The sequence below is a fragment of the Pholcus phalangioides genome, unplaced genomic scaffold, assembly GCF_987345545.1.
Source record: "Pholcus phalangioides strain wild (caught in Gottingen) unplaced genomic scaffold, Ppha-v1.0 ptg000031l_1, whole genome shotgun sequence".
Lineage (NCBI taxonomy): Eukaryota > Metazoa > Arthropoda > Arachnida > Araneae > Pholcidae > Pholcus > Pholcus phalangioides.
In genome coordinates, this window is record NW_028301621.1 from 2,414,484 (window position 1) to 2,441,649 (window position 27,166).

Sequence of the window (27,166 nt, forward strand, 5' to 3'; positions counted from 1 at the left end):
ATCTAGGCAGTGCTATACAGGTGCTCTTCATTTGATGATGGACACAAATGGTACTGAAAATTCAAAAAGGGTTGATAGCCTTTTCCCCCACCATCGACTTAGAGCTAAAAATCCCAATGAAAACATTCGAGGATCAAAATTTATTATTATTGATTTTTTTTCTTTCGTGATCATAAGCACTTGAATGTATAATTTTATATATCACTAAAATTAAGTTTATACTCACAGGCAAAGGTGGGAAAGCCCACGAGGGAGAAATGACCATTCTTCCGATTATAGGAGAGACAGACGTTCTGTCAACGAAGAGGACTCTGATACTAGTACTGAAAGCAAATCTAAGCATCATTCATTTCGAAGTATGGTAGTAAAAGCTGATACAGAGAAACGTGCACATAATGATGAAAGAGATAGAGATAGAAGGTCAAGACGATCTCCGCCGGTTCGAAAAGAGAGACAGCGGAGTCCAGATCATTGGCAGAATCGTTCGGATGAATTAGCCAACATTCGTACATCAAGGAATCAAAATTTGGAAAGAAACAGCAGAAAAGAGAGATTTCAAAAAGAAATTACCACCAAAAGCAGTGCTGTTAAATTCAAACATGAGAGTGAGAAAGAAGACAGACGTTCACACAGAGAGTCTAATAGTAGACGTTCACCGAGGAAAAATGAACACTCTTCTTCTAGAAGAAGTCCCCCCTCAAAACATAAATCCTCATTATCAAGTGACTCTGATGTAGATAGAAAAAGAAGAAGAAGAAAAGAAATGACCATTTCTGGAAGAGATTCCAATAGATCTCATCTACATTCTCATAATTCTCAGCAATATTCAGGTGATAAGCCATCCCAGGACTCTTCGAAAAACGCTGCAGAATCACCTAGATGTGAAAATGAATGTGAAGCAGTTCCCAAATATGATGAATCTGATGGGCAAAGCAAAATAAGAAAGAACAGCGAAAGTGAAACAAGCATAAATAATTCTTTGAAGAAAACACTTGCTGTATATGCTGGAGACGTATCAGTTTCCAGCGAATCGGAAAACGATAACAATGAAAGGAATGCTGAAATTGTCAATAAAAAATTGATGTTTGGGAATAGTAGTGAATTAGTGACTTCGTCCGAGCAAAAGTATATTGAAAAAAAGATTTCCTGCACTCAGAATTCTGCTACTCCCAGTGATGAAATAAAATCTGAAATACCAGAAAAATATTCTTCACCCGAGTCTCTTGATGCCAGCATAACCCAAAGGCCATCATCACTAATTGAAAATGATAATTTGGACACTCAATGTGATAAGAGGTTAATAGATCCTGCTTTTGGGACAGTAAATGAAACTGAGAAGATCTGTGCACAATCTTCAAGAGATGATGCGGTAGAAAGCCAAGCTGATTGTACAGAATCTCAATCAAAGTTTCTTGGATCACCAACAACAAATGTGGAAGAATTGCCTGGAAGTTCAGACATCATACAAAACGTGGATCATGACAGTTCTGAAAGAATCTGTGTGCAACCAATGGAAATTGACCGTATTTCTGTGCCGGATGAAATTTTGGCAGTTCCAGAGTCGTCATCAGCACCTATTGAAGAAAATGAAGCCCTTGTCACTAGCTCTGTTGAAAATGACAAGCTCATCATCAAAGAGACAGGGTGTATTGGGGAAAAGGCTAAAGAGGTTGATTACACCTGTATTCCACTTGATGTTATTCCACTTCCTGAAGAAACCGTGCCATTTGTTTCCAGTCAAGCAGACACAGAACAGGTAGCTGGTGAATTTCTCTTGTTTTTGCATTTCATTAATTATTTTCCTATATCCATGTACAGTCAAACCTCGTTAATGAGTCACTCTTGGGAGCGCAAAAATATGACTTAGCAAGCGGAGTGACTCGTTAAGCGGAGTAAAACATAGCTGTGCCAATTCCTGCCCGAGGACAATTCGAACTTCCAAAAAGTGACCCTGTAAGCGGAGTGACGTGTTAACCGGGTGACGCACTAACGAGGTTTGACTGTATATGTTGCTCGCTGTGATGATGCAGACATGGCAAATATTATAATGAGTATTCCTCAAATAAAAATTTATTAAAATAATTAAGAATCTTAAAAATGTAGTTTCTGAGGTTCTTTTTCAAAATAACTTCTGTCTCACCAAAAGTTCCATTATTCTTGTGTGTGTGCTATGGCGGGTTCAATATTTCTGAACTCTTTAAACAGTTTTTAAAATTTCCTTGAACTGCATTAAAATTGCCTTAGTGGAAATAAATGGTCTCTGTAAAATGCCACCTTTTTTTTGCTGGAAAAATATTTTTTTCTGATTCTCTGGCTGATAAGTATTCCCCTACCCCAACACCAATAATAATAATAACAAAGACGAAAATACTCTATACTTTTCTGTTAATGTTTTTCCTATTATTTCTCCCCCATATTTCTGTACTATCCTGAAGGGAAAGAAGAAACACTGTCTCTCTCTCCTTCTGTTAGCAAACTTTGAACAAAGGCTAACTCTGCCCACCCGCAATTCATCTGACAGGTTGGTGGGGAAATAGAAAACATGTTATATCACGAGAAGGAAACAACAATACCAGTGCATATAGAAATGTCCTATCCACTTGTCAATACAAGATTCATTGAGAAACTGGTTATTTGGGGAGATGAAGATTACAAAGAAGAAAATTCTTCACTGCCCCCCACGGGGACTCGAACCCCGTCTCTCGCTTGCCGTCTCGCCCGACAAGCGAGAGACCAATCTTCATCTCCACAAATAACCAGTTTCTCAATGAATCTTGTATTAACAATACCAGTGTTGGACATTGTCAAAAGAAAAGGGTTTTAAGGATGCAAAATATACACTATGTTTCCAAAAGTCTGTCCTTTTTGGAGTTTAGACATTTTCTCAGATTTCTAGAAAAATACTGAATGAATCGCTCTGAAATTCCATATATATCCCATGTTGGTACTCACCATTTTGAGTGAGAATTTAGTCATGAGTGCATTTATATAGGGGACTGTTGAAAAATTAAATAAGAAAAAAAGGTTTTTGATCAACCTGTATAACAAAAAACGACAAATGATTTGTAACTTTAATAAAACATTTCACTAACTTCCTTCAATATTTGTGTACATTTTCGTGAGAACATGTATACTGTATATTCACGAAGATATGAATGTTTTCTATAATAATTCCAATTTTTATCACATTTTTTGCTTATAATATGCAAAGTTTTCAACCAATTTGTATGAAATTTATAGAAAAACTAGATATAATACCTGGCATTGCCTGGATTTTCTTCAATGAGGCTTTTTGAATCACGTGATATCTCCCTCTTTCTTTGAGGAACATACAAACAGTATCCAAGTTAACCAATATTGTGACTTCCTGCATGACTCATGAAATAAACAAATCTAGATTAAAAAAACATAGAAATTAATAGGTTTTTCTTTTTGATGGGGCTAGGTATTAAGATTTTTTTTCAACTTCAAGTTATCCATCTGCCTGTTTCTGCTTCAAAAAATGCTTAATTAAAGCTGTGGAATTTCTTCTATGTTTTTTGCGGGCCCATAACTAATTTTAAAACATCCTAAACTATATGAATTTATGCAGTTGAATATTAAAAGACAATACTGAGACATCAATTTTCATGCTTGAGAAGATGTAAATAAACGGTTAAAATCAATGTTGACATGAATGTTGCTCTTCACTTGTTAATACAAGATATACGGAAGACTGGATGTTGTGAAGCTATTTATTATTTGAGATGATAATTTTTTTTAAGGAAGGAAAAACTCATCTCTGCCTCTACCGGGAGTCGAACCCGGGTCCCTCGATTGCCGGACGAGTGCTCTGACCACTAAGCTATAGAGGAGATAGAGATTTTCCTTCGCTAGAGCGTAAATATATGTGCCGAATGGAACCGTGCAATGGACGGTGAACCGATCAGCCAATAGCTCATGGACGACGAGCCACCAGATGGCTATATATATGAAAGAAAAAAATCTTTATCTCCCCTCTGTAGCTTGTGGTCAGAGCACTCGTCCGGCAATCGAGGGACCTGGGTTCGACTCCCGGTAGAGGCAGAGATGAGTTTTTCCTTCCTTAAAAAAAAATTAACATCTCAAATAATAAATATCTTCACAACATCCAGTCTTCCGTAGATCTTGTAAAATCAATGTTATTGCATGAATATCCAACTCAAAAGTAGGTCGGCTAATTATTTTATATTTAATTTCCTGGGCTTCGTATCTCTACGAACTCAGTATTTCAAAAATCGAGAATTCAATTCAATTTTCAAAATTATTGATGTGGTAGAAAATTCTACTAAATTTCCACATTTCTACAATAAAATCAGCAATTTAACACTGATTTCTATAGGATCATCCTTTGCCTGACTCTCAAAGTGATGCAGACGATGATTATGGCATCTATTCAAAAAGCCTCATTACTGGGAGGATTGAAAAGTGACAAACCATTACAAAGCCATAAAATATTATACATATACTAAGAGGATTAGAGAAGTGACAAACCACACACATTGTAAAGGCATATGCACGTCGGAAACGCATTGCTAGCGAACCATGGCAACCAAAGCAAACATTCTGAAAGTGATTGTTGAGGCTCAAAAACCATCATTGCCCGGCAGTTTTTTGCCGATTTCGGGTATTCGCCCAGATCTGACAGACTTTTAAAGTAGCCTATCGTTCAAGTCGCGCCCTGTTTCGTATGTATACGAAATTTGGAGACGATCGATCTAAAATTGTAGATTTGTATAGAGAACATACACACATAGACGGAAAATCAATTTTGTATACATAAATTGGCACTACACGTGAGACACCCTGTGTAGAATTTAGAATGTGGCAATTCATTATTTCATGAGATATGAGCATTTTTAGTAAATGGTTTTTAATCGTGAATGTGCAAAAAATATCTTTTTTTAGTTTGGCTGACAGATGTTCAGTAAAACCTTGTTAATGCAGCACTCTGGTTGAGTCGTCATTTTTCTTCAGTACTGACCTTTCGCAGATAGCAATGTTATTAAACCCTTGTTTAGTTGTCACTAATTTCAGTTAACCAGGGCTCCCACTCTTCCTACTTTTTCTACTTTGGTTTTACTTTCTTGGTTTTGCTCTATTTTCTAGTTTTTGTCCTACTTTTCCTACCAAATCCTATCAACAAAATTTCTACAATTCATTTTAATTGAGGAGGGAATCATCAATATAATGCCAAATAATACAAATGTAGATCTCAATTAATGGTTCTGCCAAAGCAAAAATTGTATATTTTTTAAGGTTATTTCGGGGTGTATGTGAACCATTTGGTTTATTAATTTTCATTTGCTTAGTTTAAGGGTATAAACAAATAGAGTAGTCATTAAAAATTTCTGCCTTTGTGGTTGAAAAAAAATTTTGTATTTACTACTTTTTGGTTTTGGACAGTAACTGACATTCATCATTCAAAATTATGGTGCATATTTTGTGTATAGGTGAAACAGCAGTTTGCATAACAAAGCAGTTGGGTACATAGGCCTATTCTAGGTTTTGTGACTCTGTAATGATATCCAATAGCGTTCAGTTGTCTTCTGTATTTTTAGGGCATGCAGAGGTATAAACAATATTTACAATGCTCAGCAAAGAGCTAGAAATGAAAGTGCTTCATATTCATTTCTTACAAGTTACTATCACAGATTCAGATGATTAATCTATTTGCAGCCACACACTAGTGGCGTTGAAGAGCCAGTCTTTTTATGCTCTAAAAATTTAATGCCATTGCTGATTGGTAGAAAAACATGAATTTTTAGTGCATAAAAATCCTAGCCCTAAGAGCTCTGGTCAGAAGCGAAAACTGAAAAAACCAGTCAAACAGAATTTGAATAACGGAAAAATTTACTTTTTAATTGAAAATTATGAAATATGCGAAATATGCTTCAAAATTTTGAAAATATGAAATATGCTAAAAGATATAAAAAATATGCGAAGACAGAAATTAAAGTCCTACCCATAAAATTAAGGCTCCTTGAATGTTCTAGAGTAAGAATTTATTCTCAAAAATTTTCAAAATCTAGATGGATTGCCCAGTTTCAAAATTTCAGAAGAATTGCATTTATAACTTTTTTTCCATCCATCAGATTTTTTTAATGATTTCTCTTGCGTTTTATAATTTCTTGGTTGTCATATTTCATTCTGAATTCTCTTACAGATGGGTTCAGAAACAAGGGGTCTCTTTATACCAAGGTATGACATTGTTTATTATTTCATTTATTATTTCAGGAATTTCACACTTCTTACTGCAATTCATTCAAAATGGCCCTTTGTTATATTGTGGATATCGAAATGAAAAAGCATGATATAAACTGAGACTTCCACTAGATTCTAATGTTAAATGTTTAACAGCAGTTTTAACGGGGGGCTACTGCATACTACTAACCACTGACTTCACTACTCTCCAATCTGTCAATTAGATAATTTTGCAATTTAAGGCAGAGAAGAGTTTGTTATATTCAGGGTGATTCCAAACTTAACGTGCAAAGTTTTAGGGGAGTTAGAAAATGTTGTGATCGGGCAACACTCCCAACTAATTTGCATATCAACAACGAGCTTGCACGGCTAGTATCATGCCCACCTTGAAGCATATATATTATCACAAGTCAAATGTGATTACTACTACTATTACTTCTGCTTAACTATGTAGCCTATGACCGCAGCAAAAATTGCTACCGCAAGGAGTCCCCCATCGAGGAGTTAGCGCACCAACCTCTTGATGAGTATGAAAAACAAGCCTGCCGTTCGGAAATGGCAATAAATTGTAGGTCCCGGTCTAATTAGCCCTCGTGTGCAGAAAATGACCGTGGTGCGACAAAAATGATCAAACTATGTAGCCTACCTATATATTTGTTATCATTCTCATCTAATGTTAATCATGTAATAAATTCTAGTCAGTTGCCAGCATGGTCTTGGTGTGTTTCGATCTTTCCCCCCACTACATTTGTGGTGAAGAAAATGTGATCAAACCGACGGAATTTCTACAACATAGGAAAATCTTTGTTCGCACCATCAGTTGAAAATGCTGATTTTCACTCAAGTTCTTGCTAATGCTCATGGTTATCAATGTCTCCTCAAGGTCATCCAAATGCGATTTGTTGATCTGCGATCATTCAAGTGCATGGAGTTCGTAATTTAGTTTGTGATGATCATCGAAGTTTCGATGGTGATGAACTGACAATTTCGATGCGTTTTGCTGTGCTTCCCTGGGATTTTTTGGATACCATGTCTCTTTCAATGAAATTTTAAGCTTGCTCCACAATTATTTTTGTCTGAATCATCTGAGATTTTACGACATTTTAACTTTCATAAATGAGTTCAGAGTAAATATGAAAGTGTTAATGCCTATGTTACTGAACTGCATAAACTCGCTTAGGAGTGTAATTTTGGGAACACATTGTCCAAACACTTGAGGGACCAATTTGTCTGTGGCATGAAAGACAGAGATGTTCAAAAGAAACTTTTAGTAGAGTCTAAATTGACTCTAGAAACTGTCGCTTCTATCGCAGTTGCAGCTGAAACCTCTGCTTTTCAGTTTAGGCATATTCACTTTCAGAATTCATCCGAGGCTGCAGAGTGTGTCGATCATGTGAGACGCAATTGCAAAGAAAAAATAGTTGCTAAAAAAATTCATCCGAGAATAGGACCAGAAGTTTGAAAAAACAAAATTGGTTTGTTTCGGTTGTGGTGGTAATCATAATCGATTGGATTTTAAATTCTGAACAGTGGTATGTCATTCCTATGGCATTAAAGGTCACACAAAAAAAGTATGCCGAGAAAATGGGAATAGGGGATTGCCTCATGCTAATGAAGTAAAAATTCAGGGAGAGTATGTGAATTCATTAAAAAACTGATTCTTCTTTCAAGCAAAATATATTCATTAGTGGTTATTTTCAAAAAATCAAATAAAAGTTGCTAAATATAATTTTTTTCCTTGAAAATATCATATTGGTTCATTATTAGCCAAAATGTTTCATTTTTACCACATTTTATATCCTTGGTGTACATTCTGATGGTATATCTTTAAATGACATAAGATTTTATAAGCGGTTTTTTTCAAAAAGTCTCATAAAAGTGGCCAGAATATATATATATTTTTCATATGAAGTATCTTAGTTATTTAAAGTTATACACAAAAGCCAAAATTTCTCATTCTTACAACATTTTCTAACCTTTGGCTAAATTCTGATGCTCTATCTTTAGCAAATTCATGAATAAGGATTGCATCACACATCTAAATGTAGTGGTGTATTATCTCACAGGGTTTCTTTTTTCCTTCACAAAGAAGCAGCTACAGTAGTGACACCATCATGCTAGGGGCAGGTGGTCCTATAATCCAATAAAGACACCAGCTGTCCTTAAAGGGCAAAGACTAGTGTACTAGTTGTTACATTACCTTCACATGCATTTTCATTTTCTTTCCCATAAGAAGTAACACATCTCCTACTGTATATCTCCCAGTCTTAATATTCAATAGTTGTTTTTTTTATACTTTCATACACACACTGTTAAGCCCAGTTAATCAAGGTTCTACTGTATAGTAGTAACAGATTTATGAAAAATAATCAGCTATATACAGGGTGATTATAATTTAAGTTTTGATTCCAAAACTATACAATAAGTACTGGTCAGAATGACTTGCAAATTTGCATGGATACTCCTGAAGCAATGGAAGTTTCTTTCGCAAAAGAAAAAAGTGTAAAATATGCAAGTAGACGATGCTGTACTTGGCCAGCAGTATAATCTATTTTGTGCAACCACATCATTTCGGCACTTCCACAGCATCAGTGTGTGGATAGAACTTCTATCAAGATGCACATTGCAATACCAGCTGCTGAAGACCCATTTTGACAGAATGCACCTTAACCCTTGCAACTTCTGGCTGTGGGGGTACCTCAAAATGTTATAAACAGTGGTCAGATTAAGTGGTTTAATAAAGCTGAATTGCAAGCACATCCACATTATGACCATGGCATACTCCGATTCTGTTGTTGAACAAGAATTTTTGTGCTTTCAACCTCATAGCCAGAACACGCGGTGGACAACATATTTAACATTTCTTAAGTAAGTTGTAGTTATTTGTTCAATTACTTCGTTTTTTGTGATGTTTCCATGAATTATGAAATCGTGAAATGTTATAATTAAGGTGTCATTCTGCCATGACTGTCTATCGTTTCCATTCTGCGAGCAAATTTCCCACATGTTGGATGATGTCATTAATTTTACATTTTTAAGTATTTTTTCCCCTTTATCAAATAAAATTGCATTTTTTCAGGAATATTCATATCAATTTTCAAGTCATTCTGACAATCATTCTTTTTTTACAGTGTTTTGCAATCAGAACCTTAGTTATAATCACCCTGTATATCGTAAATCATTGCTAATTAATCATTATTTATGCTTCATTAAATACATTATATTCACCTAATTTTTATTACTTTTTGCAAAATAGCTTCCTAATTAAGTATACTGAAAGTAACTGGAGAAAAACCTTTATATATTATATGATTAATAATAACATTAAAAGAATTTTCAAAAACACACAAAGTAATCCATTGAGTTAAGCAAAAAATAATTAAATTGCAAAAGTTGGTTTTTGTTAAAATGTAATAAATATTTATTGATTAATTAGCAGGGGAATAGTGTTAATTACATTAATAAACATTTTATTTTAGTTAATTATTGGAAGTTTGAATGATTTTTCAGATATTTTATTGTTTTTAATGTTAATACTATTTAAAACAAAAAACCGGTTTAAACCAAAAAAACCTGGTTTTTTTAAAAAAAAACGTTTTTTTTACCAACCCTGATTCTGACTATATTCAGCGTCAGGATAAAGCCATTAGGTTGAGAGATTTTGAAAAAAAAAAAAAGGGATTTCCCTCATTGGAAAATGTGAAGTTGAAGTTGAGTATAGTTTTTGCTGGGTGAAACTTGAATTGCTGGTTTAAAAATTTCATTGCACTAATATTTTGGGATTTTCGTGGTTTAACTTGTTGGGCATTTGTTTCACTGGCATTAATGAGATAAAAGGAAGAATAATTGATCAAGTACTTTTCAAGTACAAAGATGTTCTTGAGGAAGACCTAGGCACCTACATAGGTCCTACAGTTTCTTTACCTCTCAATCCAAATTTTCCACCCATTCGCTTTAAACCTCGTAATGTGCCTTTAGCAATACAAGCCAAAATTGAAAATGCTCTAAATAAGCTCTTAAAAGATAGGGATGTCAAGGAAATTTCAAATCCTAAATGGTTGACTCCTGTTATGCCCGCAATGAAATCATTGGATGGCATATTACAACAGGGGTTGAAAATCTGCTGCAATTGCTACAAACTGCTACAATTTCCGACGTCTGTTACATTCTGCTACAATTTTCGAAAAACTATAACCATGTTCCAAATTATAAAAAAAAAAAAAAAAAAAAAAAACCAGTTTGACGATATAGGTGTCAGGAGAAAGCCTCTATTGCTTCCTCTGTTATAACATTGTTATTACATTTCACTTTTTTGCAAAATAGTCAACTTTTTTTCCAATGATGGAAGAGCTCTCCTTGATTTTATTCTGGCTTGAATGAAGTCTTCACGACTCTCGGTTGTTGATACAGCAAGAGATGCTTCAGTTACAAGTCGTACTCACCGTTCAACTGCTTGTGTGTGTGACACAGAAAATTTCATATAGATGGAAAAGCAGGTTCAGATAATTTTTGTGGGTCTAGTTCCTGATTTTTTACAATAGGTGGTTCAGTCACTCGCACTTGATCACATGCAATTAGTTCCGAATAGTGCTTAGCAGAAAAGTTTATTTTTGGGACATGGAATATATACGGATTTCTGCTTCTTATAATCCCTCATTTCTAATTTTCAGAATTCCCTTGATTCCCAGTTCTCTGCCTGTATTATTTCCATAAGATATATCTGATTTGCACTTAAATCACTGTTGTCACTGTCCATTATCGGAAGGTTATTAGAGATTGGTTTAAATTTTACAATAAGTAATCTTTCACAATTTTCCAATCTTTGTCCAGTATCACGTTGAAGCCTGTGTGGACTAATGGAACATCCATCAAGATGCTTCACAAGATGCCTTAGAGGTAACTCATTGAGGTAAAAAAGACAAATAAGCCATTGCAAGGAATGGCCTATTTCTTTCTCTGTTAATCTGATAACACAATTTTTATAACCAGTATTGGTAACAGTTCCTTCGCATTCGATCGCCATCAATTCTTTCGTATGAAAATCTTACTTCAAAAAGTCTAGGATTGATGATTTTATATTCCTTGCTCTACTGCCTCTTGGAGTTGTGTGACCGAGATAAATTGACCCGGGTTCTTGCAATATGATTATGCGTTATTCAGATATGGTTCTTCTATGGAAAGAATAACCTTCTTTAACATTAGCTAAGGTTTTGTCTTTTCGACCATCGAAATATATTCCTCGCACATTTTGTTCTAGGAATTCTATCTTGCAAAAGAACTCTCTGTGATGCACTTTCACGCCTTATTTTCATCTGGTCTATTGTCATATTTGGCTTCTCTTTCGTCAATAACCCAACATCTTCCAGCACAGCATTCGCAATTGTTGCAGCTAATCGATCAGACACACCAGTTCTATCACAAGCAAGAGCAACATTTGGTAATTTAGTTCTCATCTGTGAGGATGATGGTAGAACTTCAAAAGCAAATGAAGTCCTTGCTTCGGCACTTATTGATAGACCAGCTTCAGGTACTGGTACATGGTAATGCTAACTTCAACGGCAAACTGTGTTTTGGCTCAGATAGATCACTTTCCTCAGAATTATTGGATATAGATTGTTTTCAGTGGTTGATGCACAGTTTCTGCCATTTCTTCTTGAGATGACTTCAAACGGTATACCATTTTTATTTTCATTTGTTCATTGTTTTTCAATTTATTTGTTGTTAGAACATCTACTCGACCAATGGCCATCTTGCGTGTACTTCTTTGATCTTGCAAGAAATCTCGCTCTAAATTTGGGACCTTTCTCAACTTGTCACACTTAGTCTTCAAAATCACACTTGCATGCTGTAATGTCGAACAATTTCCATGCTTTGCACTGAAAAGATTTCAAGTTCAACTTGAAAGTTTGAGAATCTTTCTTTGCTTTCATATTTTTCTGAAGATTCTTGTATTTACAGTAAAAGTCTTTGAAAATTTTGCATATCCGTTGGTGAGAAACCGTAGGAATTGAAGCAGTTATCCAAATATTTTCTATCTTTGGCATGATAATTTCAAGAATTTCTGCAATAGCTGGATCTTTTCTTGATTGTTGTGTCTTCATATTGCGTTGAGTCAGCAAATAACAAAGCATAACATCGCCATAGGTGGCAAGACCCGAGAATCCAACTCTTTAGTATTTCCTAAAATGTCAGAACGATAAAAGCTTCTGGTCATCATTTTGACTGCTATACACCCTCTCAGTTAAGGGGTAAGATTGCAAATGAATAGTACTGAAAACAAGGGAATAATATCGAGGTCACTTAACGAATCACGTGTTCAGGGGAATAGAAAAGCCTCCTCTGCGGTATCATGTTACAGAATTCCATACATGCTTAAAACTTTAGGGGCGATGAGGAACCTCAAGAAGTTTGAATTTTGGGGGAAAAAATTAGGGATGGCATTTCTTCACATAAAGGCTTATTTTAAATTCTATTATACAATGGCAATTTCGAAAATTTTTTTTTTTTGTTCCACCCTAATGTACAATGCTCATCAAAGAACTGGAAATGAAAGGGCTTCATTTGTCAAAAACGATTCACACCTGTATTGGACAGTGAAATGTAAACAAATCCCTTTAAAACAGGGATGAACAGCACAATAAAACCATCCTGTTCACCTTGACTTATTTACATGATATCTTGTAATTTACACATTTTTACCTATAAACAGTAAATTCTGGTTTGGTGCATTTTGGGAATAAAATGACTGGTGCTGGATAAATTTAAAAGAAAAATTTTCTTTGTCATATTCTATGACTGGTCCCGACTCTATGTGCCTAGAAATGTATGTATATTTTTTTTATGAGGATGGTGACTGCAAATGTCCAAATTTTGTTGCTAGTTCTTCATTAACTGTGACCTAGTTGTGACCATTGATACATAGCAATTTCTTTGTCGTCTCGGAACACATTAGTGCAATGGGCACCACTGCTAGAAGTGATACCCAACAGGTATTTGCTGTAAGATGCCAGCAAAACTTATTTAAGCAGACAAGCAGAGGTCAACAAAAATTCACAAAGCTTTTCTTTGGATGGAAATATTATTTTCCATTATCAGAGTGGCAGACACTATGATAATGGAAAATAATATGGTAACAAGCTAGCATCCCTCGCAGCTACAGTGACCATTTTTATCACATTATCATATTCTGCATACTAGGGCTAATTGTATTGGGATCTACAATTTATAGTTGATTCCAAAACAGATACAGTTGCAGAGGACAGTGATCGCCCCTTCTTAAATCTGAATATGAGAAACATTAGTCTGTCTCTCTCTCTCTCTCTCTCTCGTTCTCTGTGTGTGCATAAAATACAAGATCTAACAAACCTATGAAATAAATTGCCCTGGACCTGTCCTTTTTTTAATGGCCATCCCACGCAGGCTATAGTGCTTTGAGATAGAGCAGTTATACAGACAGCTAGGGACTTCCACATTTGGGAATGGGGGTTACCTAGGTCGTTATTTTCTATGGACACAGGTCACAATTTTTTGCAAGTCTCTTTATTAAATATATATATAATAGCCCCTGTGTGTAATCATGTGAATTAAAAGCAGGGAGGGCTTGAGACAAAATGCTCACCTGTGCAAGGCGTCATTTTGGTGCCCCTCTGGCATATAAGCTGCATGAGTAAAATTATCTGAGGGGAAACTCGTAGATTTGTATATGTCATGAGTAATATAGTTAGAGTGTAGTGTGACATAGGCAGTTCAGTCATTAAAAGCTCTTATCCTGGGCTTTATATTCACTCATCTCATAAACTTACACATATTTATTGTATACTGCCTGAGTGGTGTTCCAAATTATTTTTAAAATCTGAAATACCATATGTTAGCCTCTCATTTGTTGATATTGCAGAAAATGTAAAAATATATATATAAGTATCAAAAAGTCTCTCAAGGATTTATAACACTTTTTTTTTTTTAAATCCTGTGTATGTTATACTGCATATATGTATATAAAAACTGTGTATTTTATTTACTGCCAAACTTTTGATGTGTTAAAAAACTGATAAATGCTACTAGAAAAATTTTTTTGCTGTTATGAAAATAATTTTTTCTGCTACAAGGTCACCTTAAATAAAGCCATGAACGCCCACCCTTATCCAGTTCCTGATGCTTTCAAATCTGAAAGGGGGGTTATTATTTGAATATTGACTTAGCCCAGGCTTATTTGCAGCTTCCTGTGGATGAGGCGTCAGCCGAGGCACAAACGATCATTGCACATAAGGGTGCGTTCAAGGTGAAGCGTCTCCAATTTGGAATCAATGTAGCCCCCGGAATTTTTAAAAATTTGATTGAAAATTTGTTTTCAAATTTAGAGGTGGGGGTCACCCCTTATTTCAATGATGTTTGATTCAATGTTAGAGCATGCTTGGAGAAGCAATTGGCAGAAAGATTAGAGCAATTTTTCGATCTGTTGAGGTAATCTGGATTGAGGGCTAATGAAAACAATTGTCTTTTTGGTGTTAGAGAGGTTGAATTTCTTGGTTATTGCATTGGTGGAAATGTTATCCATCCATAAAAATCTAAGGTTGAAGCCATTCATGTGTTTCCAGTACCCAAAAATAAAGTGACATCAGAGAATGTGCATGCTCCTTTTGACAAAAAACTGCCTGTGCAATTATTCAATACACTCCTATTTAATAACAAAAATAACTGACCCGCAGTCAATGTTTCAAAATAAGGCATTTATTCAATACTCAATTCCACTGTTACAAAATCTTTAAGTATAACACTTTACTAACGTTAACGAAAATTTTACTAGAATATTGAAATAAAATATATCACAGTGAACAAATTCACATGTTAACTATTGAACTTATCTGTTAGAGGGTCTGGAGTATCAGCACACATCTAGACGAGTTCTTCTACGGTCCATGATTTTCAATGTTCAAGCCCTGATGTCTTCTGAGAGAGGAGTGACCAAGACAATGAAGTTCAGAAGGCAAGATTTGTCCGGTTCGGCCTGACTTTGTGATGTAGGAATACCAATGTGGGCGTAGATCATTGAACATATATCCAAACATCAAGAGAGACTATCTGGAGGAAGGATAGCATCAGAATTTGTAGAAGTCCAGCTGATGACCTTAGTCTGGATCGTGACATAGGAGTACAGTACAGACAAGACGCCGACCACAGGATGTTTCCCAGCACACCAACGGATGCTATTTGCAAGGTGGGATAGTGTCAAAACCCCCAATAAAGCACGGTTGTCAGGTTCAGTTCGACCAAGTGGCATAGTAAAGGATATCAGTCCGAGTAGCACCGTAAGAATTAGAGTCCTTCTGTCATCAAATACTAATCTTTTGGAAAAGCTATGCCAGAGCTCAAAATAGAAGATTAGTTTTAACTCATCATGAAACAAATTCAGGACCTGTCGAAACATAAATGCAGGGGTGGGAACTTTGTGCTGCACTGCACCATCCTGCTTCAATAGTGTATTCTCTTATTTTTCTGTGTCAAATAGCCAAAATGGCAAATTTTGCCTTAGTATACCCGGAATTTCAGAAAGGACAGCAGAAACTTTTCGTTCCTGCTTGCCACAAAACAATTTCTTTCCAAGAAGAGCGTGTTTTATTCCTCTGTACTTTTCACCACCACCTCCTCCCATCTTCTGTAGTCATGCTATCTCCAGACTCTGTCACGAAGCTGGGCTGGAAGAGATCTCGGCAACAGGATAAGTCCAGTGGTAAAGTTCTGGTATTCATTCATTCAGTCATGCTATCGGGTGACCTTGAAAAAGTAGAGGTCTCTATTGGAAAGTAGTTTGATTACACTGTAGAGTGCAGTGTTAGGAAGAAAATTTGTGGGCTAAACATGTGTGCTTTTCACACTTTGTAAGCACTACAGAAATATTTTTTACATTTGAACAAAAATTTTCAATCAAAAAATATTTGATTTTTATTTACCCTTCACAACTTTACTGCATGTCAAACCGATAATACATCTGGTCTCTCTCATTGTAAGAGTTGCTGGAAGTCCAGAAAAGTGTGCGAAATTAGAGAGAAGGTAGTGGATGTGGATTTTTTTTTTCCGAATCAATTTTTGAATTTTCCTGGCATCTGTGCTTGACTTTGTTCCCGAAAATTGGATTGGGATAACTGCGGCCCTTTATTTAAACTATTGGTCCTTCATCTGGTTTCCAACGCGAAACCCCAATAATATCTATGGTCGTGCAACTGAAGATGGTGTGCAATGGTCTTTCAGCTTTAAAGCGCAAATGCAAGTCAGTTTCTGTTTTCAAAAAAAGAAAAAGTTGTCACTGCAAGCAGCAGAAATTACTGTTGTCGATCGTCATTGCATCAAATCCATATGTTTTTGTGAAAACATTTTTCATTCTGAGTAAAAGAGCATGCCCGCAGAATTACGAATGCTGCTTTAGCAACTTAGCCGAATAATAAGTGTTAAATTACCAATGTTGCCGAATAACAAGTGTTAAATTGCCAATGTTGCCAAATAGCGTGTTAAGTCGCTAATATGGCCAAATAACGAGTTTTGAATTGCCAATCTTCGCTAAATAATGAGTGCCAAATCTCCCGAATTTTCCGGGAGTCTCCCAAATTTTAGCTTCATCTCTCGACCTCCCGAAAAGTTCTTAAATCTCCTAAATTTTTATGAAAATCATAAAAAAAAACCCCTCTAATTGTCCCTAAAAATTCCCTACTTCATTTGAAAAGAATCCCCGCTTCTGAAAACAATCCCTAAGGAATTTCTTGTGGCGCAAAAAGTCTTTTGCCTATGTTTTTTTCCCCCTTTTCGAAATGACGTCACATGTTGTAAATGGGGGAAGAGTGGGAAATTCCTTTTTTAAGGAAGTTTTACAAACCCTCTGATGGTAACAAAAAGTTTCTTATCGTGCAAGGAAATAGCTTAGCAGCCTGGATAATAATTGAAGATTATAGCGATGCACATGTGGTCAAAACTTCCTCTTTTGTTGAAGTTACGTACGCGTGATAACAAAACATGAATACTGATAAGTAATAAAATATTTAATCAATTTTAAAATACTTATTCCCCTATGAATTTCCTTCCATCAAATGTCCCAGAAAAGGGCAGACTTTTTCTTTTTGTACAAGTTGTGTTACAGCCATTAAACATCTATCATGGTGGAAAGACTGACATAATCACCCATGTGAAATGAAAAAAACATCAAGCAAGTGTCACAAAAAGTCAGTGATCTTAAAAATTGACGTTTTTTTCCTTTATTTTCCAATGATTTTGGGGTCATTCGCTCAGTATGTATGTTCACATCGTTTCTGATTGAACACAATATATTTTTTTAAATCACTGTTGAAGTTTTGGCCTCCAATTTCACTTGTTTTTTTGCATAGGGATTTTATTCCCTTGGGTTTAACTTGCACATGTGTGTAAAATCCCTGTTTTATTTAACTTCAATTTTTTGAGAGGGATTTTATTCCCTGTGCTTTAACTTTTATGTGTCGAAAAACCCCTTTTGTATTTATTAGGGAGTGGTTTCAGCATAAAATACGGGTCTGCGAGAAAATCTCCCTAATTTTAGTTTTCAAAAGTTGGCAGCTATGCCTCTCCATTTGGTTTCGGAGCTGTACTGAATCATGCTTTTCCTGATGGTCATAAAGCTCCCATTGCCTTTGCTTCAAGAATACTCTCACCTTGCAGAGAAAAATTATGCCAGAGATTGATAGGAAAGCATTTTTGGAATAGTTTTTGGAGTTGAAAAATTTCATCATTTTTTTATATGGACGGCAGTGTTTCATAATTACCGATCAACAACCTCTATTAGGGATTTTCATAAAGAATAAATCTACCAGAGTGTTATTATATTACCTTGCATGCTAAGGTGGTGTATTTTATTGAATGCATATAATTTTTCTCTTATTCATAGGCCAGGAAAAAAAATTCAAAATGCAGATTCCCTTAGTAGATTACCCAGAGAAATTTGAAATCTCAGTGTTCCTCCTCCATTAGAAGTCCTTTTTACTGAGAAATTAGAAGACCCTCCTTTACATGCTAAAGAAATTTTTGAAATGACATTATGTGATCCAGTGTTATCAAGAGTACTTAATTGGGTCTTAAGGGGTTCGCTGAATGAAAAACCAGATTCTAAATTTCAGAATTTTTTTTCGAAAAGAATCTGTCCATAGAAATTGTCTTTTGTGGGACAACCACGTTGTCATATCAGTCATATCAGTCTCCGGGAGATCCAGTGTGTTGTACACCTTGTATCTCTGTCATCCAAGAATAGAGAGGATGAAAGCTCTCACTCGTTACTATGTATGGTGGCAAGGAATCAATAACGACATACACTGTTTCGTAAAACGTGCAGTATCTGTCAACAGACTCATCATTCCCCTCCCAAAGCTCTTGTTTAACCATGGGAGATTCCAAGCAAACCAGGGTCTCGTATGCATGTGGACTTTGCAGGTCCATTCCAAGGACAGCAGTTCTTCATCATAGTCGTGCATTTTCAAAGTGGGTGGAATTGCATCACAAGCATTCCACATCGGCTGGTGCAACCACTGATGTTCAAGAGATCTTTGCAACCCAAGGTATTCCAGATGTCATTGTCTCTGATAATGGAGGTCAGTTCGTTTCTTCAGAGTATGCAATTTTCTTGCAGTGAAATAACCATATGATGAGTGCCAATTCCTCCTAGAAAACCTTCAAGTAATGTCGAGCTAAGTGAAATGTGCAGACAATCAAAGATTCTCTTTGACGCATCGATATAGAACGTGGAAGAAAAAATTTGCAAGCTTCTTGCTTCAACAGCATGTGACTCCATTTAATGAATACTTCATTGCAAAACTTCAGTCACTGCTGCAACTCTTTGTGGAACACCTTGCATCTTTGAAAGGGTACACTAATCACTTGCTAGAGTCTGCCAGGCCTGCATCGATGTTAGTGGTGGCACATTTGAGCACTTACTGTAATTAATAATGTAAATAAAAAGCTTTTTCATTTACTCAGCATTTTGTGTTTTTCCACCAACACTTTTCATTTCCGACTCCACATTGCAATACAAAAAATGCTTCCTTACATGTATTTTACATTCCCTTAAAGTTTGGCCCATGTGTTCAGAGATGCCCTGTATATGTATACTCTGGTTTTTACTATAATGACCAAAATCTTACCGACCCTGATTTTGGATGTTTTTTCTATGGCTTGAATTCAATTTGACATTAAATCTTTACTCAAATATAATTAACTCATTCAAATATTCATATTTCATTTTTTTGGTTATTAATTTAGTTCAGTTATTAAGGCAGTATCATGTAAGTACTTTTTAAGAATTAGTGAAAAAAATTTTGAAGTTTGAGTTTTGACTACTTGAAGTGGGTGGAACCGGTTAAAATGATGCAACTGTATCTCAAAGTCATATTCAATAATACAATCAGCCCCCAGTTTTCTCCAAACAGAATTTTAAAAAAATCTTCAAGCACACATATGCTAGGGTAAAATGCTACATCTAATTTCGTATCATAGTCACTCTCACACGTTTTCAAGTGAGGCACACTGACAGGGGACTAGAAGAGAATATTACCCACAATTCCACAGCACGTGTCAGCTAAAACCATCAACTCGGTTATGATAACATAAAACTAAATAAACAATGCGTAAAATTTTTGCTTGTTATGTAAGAATTGCTCGTTAACTGAATCATTCATTAACCAAAGTTCCACTGTACAATAATCAAGTGATCCCCCTTGTTAGTTCAGAGGGATTCAGAAAAAATCATCTGATTTTGAAATATTTTTGTTTTAAAAATTAAAAAAACAGTATGATGTAATATGGGAATGAATAGGGGAAATGTCTACATTTTAGATTATGAGCAATTAATAATGCCAGTGTGTAATTTATGAAGCTCTTTTGATGAAGTGAAGTTATTGTAGACATTGGGAGTACTTAAAATATCAGGAAGAAGGGGGGTTGGCAGTTAAATATATTGCAAGGACTACACCGGGTACTCTCTATAATAGAAAATACTACTGTAATTGAAAAATAACTGTGTATAATGGACAAAGGTTGCTGTGCCACAACCATGAAAATGTTATGAATATTAAAAATAGTATAACAAAATCAATTTAGTCTTCCTACGAAGGAACCAGAAAGTATTTTTGCATTGGGCTCTACATTTGCTGATAGTGATCCTGCATTTAGTTAGCAAGTTATCCACTCTGCACTATTATGATGCTTAAGAAACAGATTCTGTCCTTACTTGCAAAACTCGCAGGGTTCGTAGGTAAAAAACATGTGGGCAGTGTGAAATCTCATAATAAAACACTTTTGTCAACTAAATATTAAAAAAATTATTTGATTTCATATTCATCATTGATTATTGAATTTAAAGCACATTCATTAACAAAAAATCAAGTGTCTTGGAAATCAGGACATATGGTCACTTTATGTAGGGAGAAGGGGGTGCCAATACAATTCTTGTCAAAAGAGGGTCGTGCGGGTCCAAAAACTTGGGGAATCACTGCCTCACTGGAATAAAATATGATACCGTTCCCCTCATGCCAGAAGCACAAATGTGCAATTTCCTTGGGAGGAAAAATAATGTGGGAAATAACATGTTAACTCTACCCCCCCCCCCCCCCCCAATGTTACTTTATGTACTCTATCCAAGTTATTGTACTAAACTTTTTTGTAGCGCTTGTAACGATAAAGATACAAATTTGTGTTTCAGGCAAAACTTTGGTAGCAAAATTGGCATCCAAACCAGCTGATAAAAAGGAAGTGAAGATTTGCACATTCATGCTTCTGGCGTGCAGAAGATGATGCAGCCATGATCTTTAACTATACAAATATAACGCCACAACAGGCAAAATGCCTAACGAGGTGGCTGAGAATATTTAACATTCAGCGATAAAATATACACTAATTAGAAAAATTCTTTGATGTTATGCATTTGTATGCTGGTGGAGCTGAAATATTCAAGTGCATATGTAATCCAGGCTCTACTTATAAGTGAAAAATTCTTTCTTACAAGACTTGTTAATATTGTATCATTTTCTCTTCTCTAGCATGGAAACGAGAGAATCCATAGTGAAGGTGATGTCTTCTGGATACATTAGGAAGAGAGATATTACTTCACCTAAGAACATTGAGAATAGCTCACGTTCAAGTAGTTTGTCGTCATCTGCAGAGACAACGTCATTGCTGGTAGAAGAGTTTATAGTTGGTAAAGACTTCCGTAAAAATGACGAAGGTTGGTCACAAGCAAAGGAAAAAAAAGTCTCCTCCATCAGGGTTCGGGCCTTAAAAGCATTTAGTGATGAAGAGAAAGAAATTTTGCAACAGCAGGAGGATACAGTTACGATTCCTTCAATTTTGAGTCTGTCACATTTTGAAAAAAACAGTCAGAAGTCTTCAGGATTCGAGGATAGGCTGAAACGTGCTGAAAAAAGTACTGATGCTGATGAACATGTGGACTCTAAATTCAGGGGAACTAATTTTTCTTCAGTTGGAGAGCCATTGTCAAAGTCAGATAAAATGACGTCAATGAGAAGTAGTTCACAGAGTTCTGCAGAGCACAAAGTAAAGAATGTAACAAGCAAAACTCTGTCTGTTGAACAAAAGCCCTCTACATCTCGTTACAGAAGACCTTCTCCATCTTCATCACACAAGTCTGCCCGGAGACATCCTTCTGATTCACCCCCTTCGGACAGAAGGTCCCGTTCAATTGATCTCAAGTCTAGATCACCGGTTCGGTCAAGACGATCCCCAATTGGCAGGAGAAGATCACCCTCTCCATCACCACCTCGACGTGACTACCGAAAATCCAGGTCACCCATTTTGAAGAGCAAATCGCCTAGGCGTAGATCAAGGTCTTCGTCTCGATCTGTTAGCGGTAGAAGATCCCGATCCAGAAGCAGGTCTCCTGTTTATAGAAGGTACAGTCGTTCTCCCGATAGGAGATATCATCGCCGTTCTTGGTCTCGTTCTTACGATGGTAGGTCAAGATTCTCTCGATACCCTCGCTTACGTAATAAGAGTCCCAATCGTCAATATGGTCGACCATATGGGAGAGATAGTGAGAGGATCAGGCCTAACCGTAGGTCTTCAAGGTCAAGATCGCGGTCTAGGTCAGAAATGGATCATAGGAGAAAGAGACGGCAGAATCGCTCAAGCAGCAGTGCAAGCAGCTCTCGGTCATCAAGTTCTTCATCTGGTGATAAGCAGTCCAAGAAAAAGAGCGGGAAGAAAAAACAGAGATCCTCTTCAAGCAGTAGTAGTTCTCGCTCTAGCTCCACTTGAATGAACAACAAACAAAAGTTATATTGTAGCAGGTTTATCGATGTCATTACGAATTCAACCTTTTCTTTCCTCTTAATAAGTTGCGAAAACAGGTTCCGGGCACCTCTTTCTTGATCTTGAATATTTTTAAATTGTCATGTGATTTTCAATAATCATATGGTGCAGGATATGCATAGAAAATTCCTTCGGCCTTAAATGACTTGCAAACGGAGAGACCTACAGTAAAAAATTTAAATTTGTATACTGCCCAAATTTATTAAATGTTAGTAAAATTTCATTGACTGACATTTTTTATACAAATACAAGGCCATAACAGGCAAAATGCCCAACGAGGTGGCTGAGAATTAAAGAGCTGTACGTAAATTTTAATTTCCCTTTCAATTATTATTTTATGCATTGCTATTCCATTACATCTGATCAGGTGTAGTCACTTTATTGGGGGGGGGGGTGTGATTTTTTTTTTAGAACGACAACTGAAGGAGTGATTTTTTAATCACCGAAATATTATTCACTTAAACTTGAAAAATATCCAGAACCGGCCCTGAGTAGCAATCACCGTAACGTCAAATTTGCATCAAGATTGTGAGTTCTGGACGAAAGCAGCCCATGTATAAGATAAGTAGAGGTTAAATTAAAAAAAGTTTGTTTCTCCACATGATTCACATATAACATATCTTGCTCACTCACAGCACAGTATTATAGATAAATAATGTAACCAATGACTGTCTCATTGGTCATGGCTCACACAGACTAGGTAAGGAGCTAACAGGATCCATATGTTTTGATTTTATATATTTCTGAACCATAAATGCACTGCAAACAACCATGACAAGTTATTTTAGACATGCAAAAATGGTCTCCAAAATTTGAGATATCTTTTTTTAAAAATTGATGTAAACCCATCAAATATAAAGCTCTGTATGTAAAAATTTTGAGAAAATATGTCGATATTATGAAAATGCTTTTTAAATAATTCAGTGTGAAAATGTTATAAATGGTTTTGATATAATTGTTCAAGTACAGCTAGTGCTGTTTTCCGTGTCAGAAAATCACATATTAAGTGTTCGATTAAATCAAACTCTGGCCTAATCTTGAAGGATCACAGACACTTTTTTAGGCTTTTTTATTAGCTGAGCTGTTGATTATTAAATCAACAACTCAGCTAATAATGCAGTTGTTATTATAATCTATTATTAAAACAATAGATTCAATGAGTGCAGCCAATTTTTTTAGCCAATATTCGAACTCTTTGTATCGTATCTTTTAGTTATTTTTCCTTTTTTCCATTAATTATAAATTTTTATAGTGCCTATTTCAGGCATTTTTAGTGCTTTTTTGCCTATTTTGGCCATTTTTAGTGCCTAAACTTCCGGGCTCTAATAATGACTGAGCAAAAATTAACAAGTGCAAGTGGGAAAAATATTTGCATCATTACAGTGTTGCGAGCAGTTTTATCCATCTATTTAGATAAGTTCAATTTCATTTGAGATCATGAAACTGAACAGAAACAAACGAATTGCAGAGTTCATTATGGAAACAGCTCATTGATGCCAGGTCTCAAAATTCGCCAATATGTGGGACTGATTTTTAATTACAAAACAGGAAAATTTCAAATATGTATGTTTGGTTTTGCAACAAGTACGAAGACATATTCTTGAAATTTGGGAAATGCGTAACAATAGAAAGTAACGCTCATTTTATAATCACCTTTGAAAAACAAACTTGTCTAAGACAAAAGAATTCTGGCCTATTTTATCGATTTCGTTGTACCTGCTCTTTCAAATGATATTGGAAAGAATATTAGTAATATCTTCATTTTAATATGAACACATCAGATGACTATCAACTAGTCAGTTGATATGAAATATTTTTGGTGCCCCGTCATCTTTATCTGAGGTTTGGTTGCTCACTCTCAGTGATTCTTTCCCCCCTCCCCATACAAGGAGTCTCTATTGGCTTCTTGATTGTATGTACAGCAGGTTTTAAGCTAAATAAAAAATTCCTTTCGCAAAAATGGGGAGAAAAGCTTTAGCAAAATGTTACAATGCTAATGTAATGATTGATGGTTGGATTTCTACTCGTTCCATAGGGGTCATTCAAGTATTAGGTCAGCATCAGGGGGGGGGGGGTTTCGGATTTGCTGACTTTTGATGACCAGGGTGGGGTTTGCAGGTTGCTTACGTCAACCACCCTTTTTGAAGATATGAAATATTCTAAGCTGCTGACGAAATTTTGCTGACGGAGTGGGGGGGGGGATCACAAATGGCTGAAAATCTTACGTAATACTTGAATGGCCCCATACCTCCTGTCCTCAAAGCAGAATATGCCGAAATGTGCGATGTATGTCACAGAACAACCAGTGCTGTTGCAGAACAATCTGGAAGAATTTTAAGAAAAGTGTAGAAAAACGCTATTATATATATGTGAATTTTTACCGCAGAACATTTTAGTCAGCTGAGGGCTCGTTGCAGAACATCAAAAAACATTCTGCTTTGGGGCCTCCTGTACGCATTTTTGCAAAAGTGGCTACCACTTCTTTTGCATTCTAAGATTTTCTTTCGCATTTTGCAAAAAATGCGACTAGCTTAAACCCTGATGTGCAGTGGAACGTCTCAATAACGGAGGACACCTTTGAAATAAAATTTTGTACACTATTAGGAAGTGTCTGTTAATGGCCAGTTAATTACATTGAAGCAGCCTATTGACGTAAATCACAAAAAGTGTCTTATGGGAGATTCCATTGTATTTATTTTATTGTTCAAGTTCTGTTGTGAATTCTGCCCTTCAAAATTAGGATTAATTTAAGACAATTTTCTATCACTGAAAAAGTTTTCAGCTACTTGAAATTAAAATTTTGTGGTGCGACATATGAAAACTCTTTGGTTCTAGCCTAACAGATTATATGTAAATATGGATATGGACACATATTTTTTATCGAAGAGGGAAGAAAAGATTGAATCAAATCTTCTTTTTTTTTTTCAACCAGCAATTTTCGCATATGATGTCATAATGTGGAATGGAACAAAAATTTGTCAAGTGGGGGGGGGGAGAATTGAGTTCTGTTTAATACAATGATTGTATTCTGTTTTGTCTATCATTTCGAGAGGGAATTAATTCTGATTAAACTTCTTTTTCCTCTTACATATGATGTGTTTGATTATTTGATTGCTTTTTGGTACATTGGTGAATGAATTGTATATTTTACTTACTCACATGTACACAGAGTCGCAAATAAAAAGTTGATTGATGCAGTGAAACATATACGGTGATATAAGTTTACATCAGTGATTCTCAAACTTTTACCCCTGCTGCTCCCTTACCCTGCTCATCATTTGAACGTGACAACTTTGCCGTATGCCAGCCCTAGTTTCCAAGTGCCTTTATTCAGTCCAGTAGCGGTCTTAGGGCGGTGCGACCTGTGCAATTGCACAGGGTGCCAAATAAACAGGTTGGAATTGAATTACTAGAAAATAATTTTCTAGGATTTTCTTTGGATCGTAGCAATTGATTAAATATCATTATTTATTTATAACATAAACGCCTTCTCTGTGTTTGGGTCAGATGTCCCATTAAGTATGGACTTAATAAATACAGGTCCTCTGGATTCTTATCTCAAAAAATTTAGTTTTTTGATATACCTCAAGATAACTAACAAACTCACTTGTTTGCATGGAGTGCAGTTGCGAATTGAGTAGCATGTGGGAGCCATTTTCAGTGTACGACATTGGACATCCTAGTTGCTTGCTCTGTCAAAAACTAAGCAGCTCTATTCCACTTAGCAAATTGAACACAGGTAATGAGTAGTTTAGATAAATAAACCATAAAATTATATTTTACATGTTCTAGGCTCTTATGTTTAAGAATTCAAAATTGCAAATTATAATTAATATTTTGTTTTAGCTATTGTAATAAATTAATGTTTAAAAATAAAACATTGTAATATGCAAAAAAGGTTTTTCATCATGTTGTATACCTATTGTGTTCAAAACATTATCAAAAGGCATTCATTTAGGTTTTGATGGTTTAAACCAGTTTTTGATGCTTTTCATGTCAAAAATCCAACCCTGGTATCTACAGATACAGTCGATGATCAGTATAAAGATCAGGAGTTATAGCAACTGGTGCCAAATAGGTCTCAAATGTTTACGTATTACAACTAATTCCTTCACGTGTTTTTCTTTTTTGATAGAATAGATGGCCGTCTTAACGAGCATTGACTGCAGTTACAGCATGAATCAATTCAATTCTTTTGAGCAGGGGTCTCCAACCTTTCAGCCATTGCAGGCCAAATTAAAACTTTCCATGAAGCTCGCACAGGCCACCAAGTCAATTCTTGGTATTCCCAGTTATCAAACAGGGCATATGGTATTTTGCCGGCAAACAGTTGATCCTAGAGGCATGTTCTCCCATTAGAAAAAATATCCAAATGACGTAGAACTCAGATATATCATTCATGTTGCAAGGGGTTGTATGGTTATTAAAATAAATAGGTTAATTTTTTATACAGACACCTCAATAATACAATTAGAAAGTTGTTGCCCTGTCTTTTCTGATGCCAACAAAACTAAATTCCACAACTAAGTGCAATATTGGCTGAGATATTTGAAAAACAAAGGAAAGTTGGGGAAAAACAGTTAAGTAAGGATAAACCATTTTACCCGCATTTAAT

General features: G+C 35.7%; 1 protein-coding gene and 1 non-coding gene across 3 annotated transcripts in view; one reads left to right on the forward strand and one right to left on the reverse strand.

Annotated features, from left to right (window-relative positions):
• Nucleotides 1-25,640, forward strand: part of LOC149066997 (uncharacterized) — a 79,217-nt gene extending 53,577 nt beyond the window's left edge. For both annotated transcript variants that reach the window (XM_089253051.1, XM_089253050.1), the window contains 3 exons: nt 229-1,756; nt 6,185-6,219; nt 21,264-25,640. In XM_089253051.1, the coding sequence (XP_089109177.1) occupies nt 229-1,756; nt 6,185-6,219; nt 21,264-22,497 (2,797 nt within the window). In that variant the 3' untranslated portion in view covers nt 22,498-25,640. The remainder of the gene's footprint in view (nt 1-228; nt 1,757-6,184; nt 6,220-21,263) is intronic.
• TRNAA-GGC (transfer RNA alanine (anticodon GGC)) lies at nt 3,783-3,854 on the reverse strand. Its single transcript has one exon. It is a non-coding gene; the product is annotated as a tRNA-Ala (tRNA).
• Nucleotides 25,641-27,166: the final 1,526 nt, after the last annotated feature.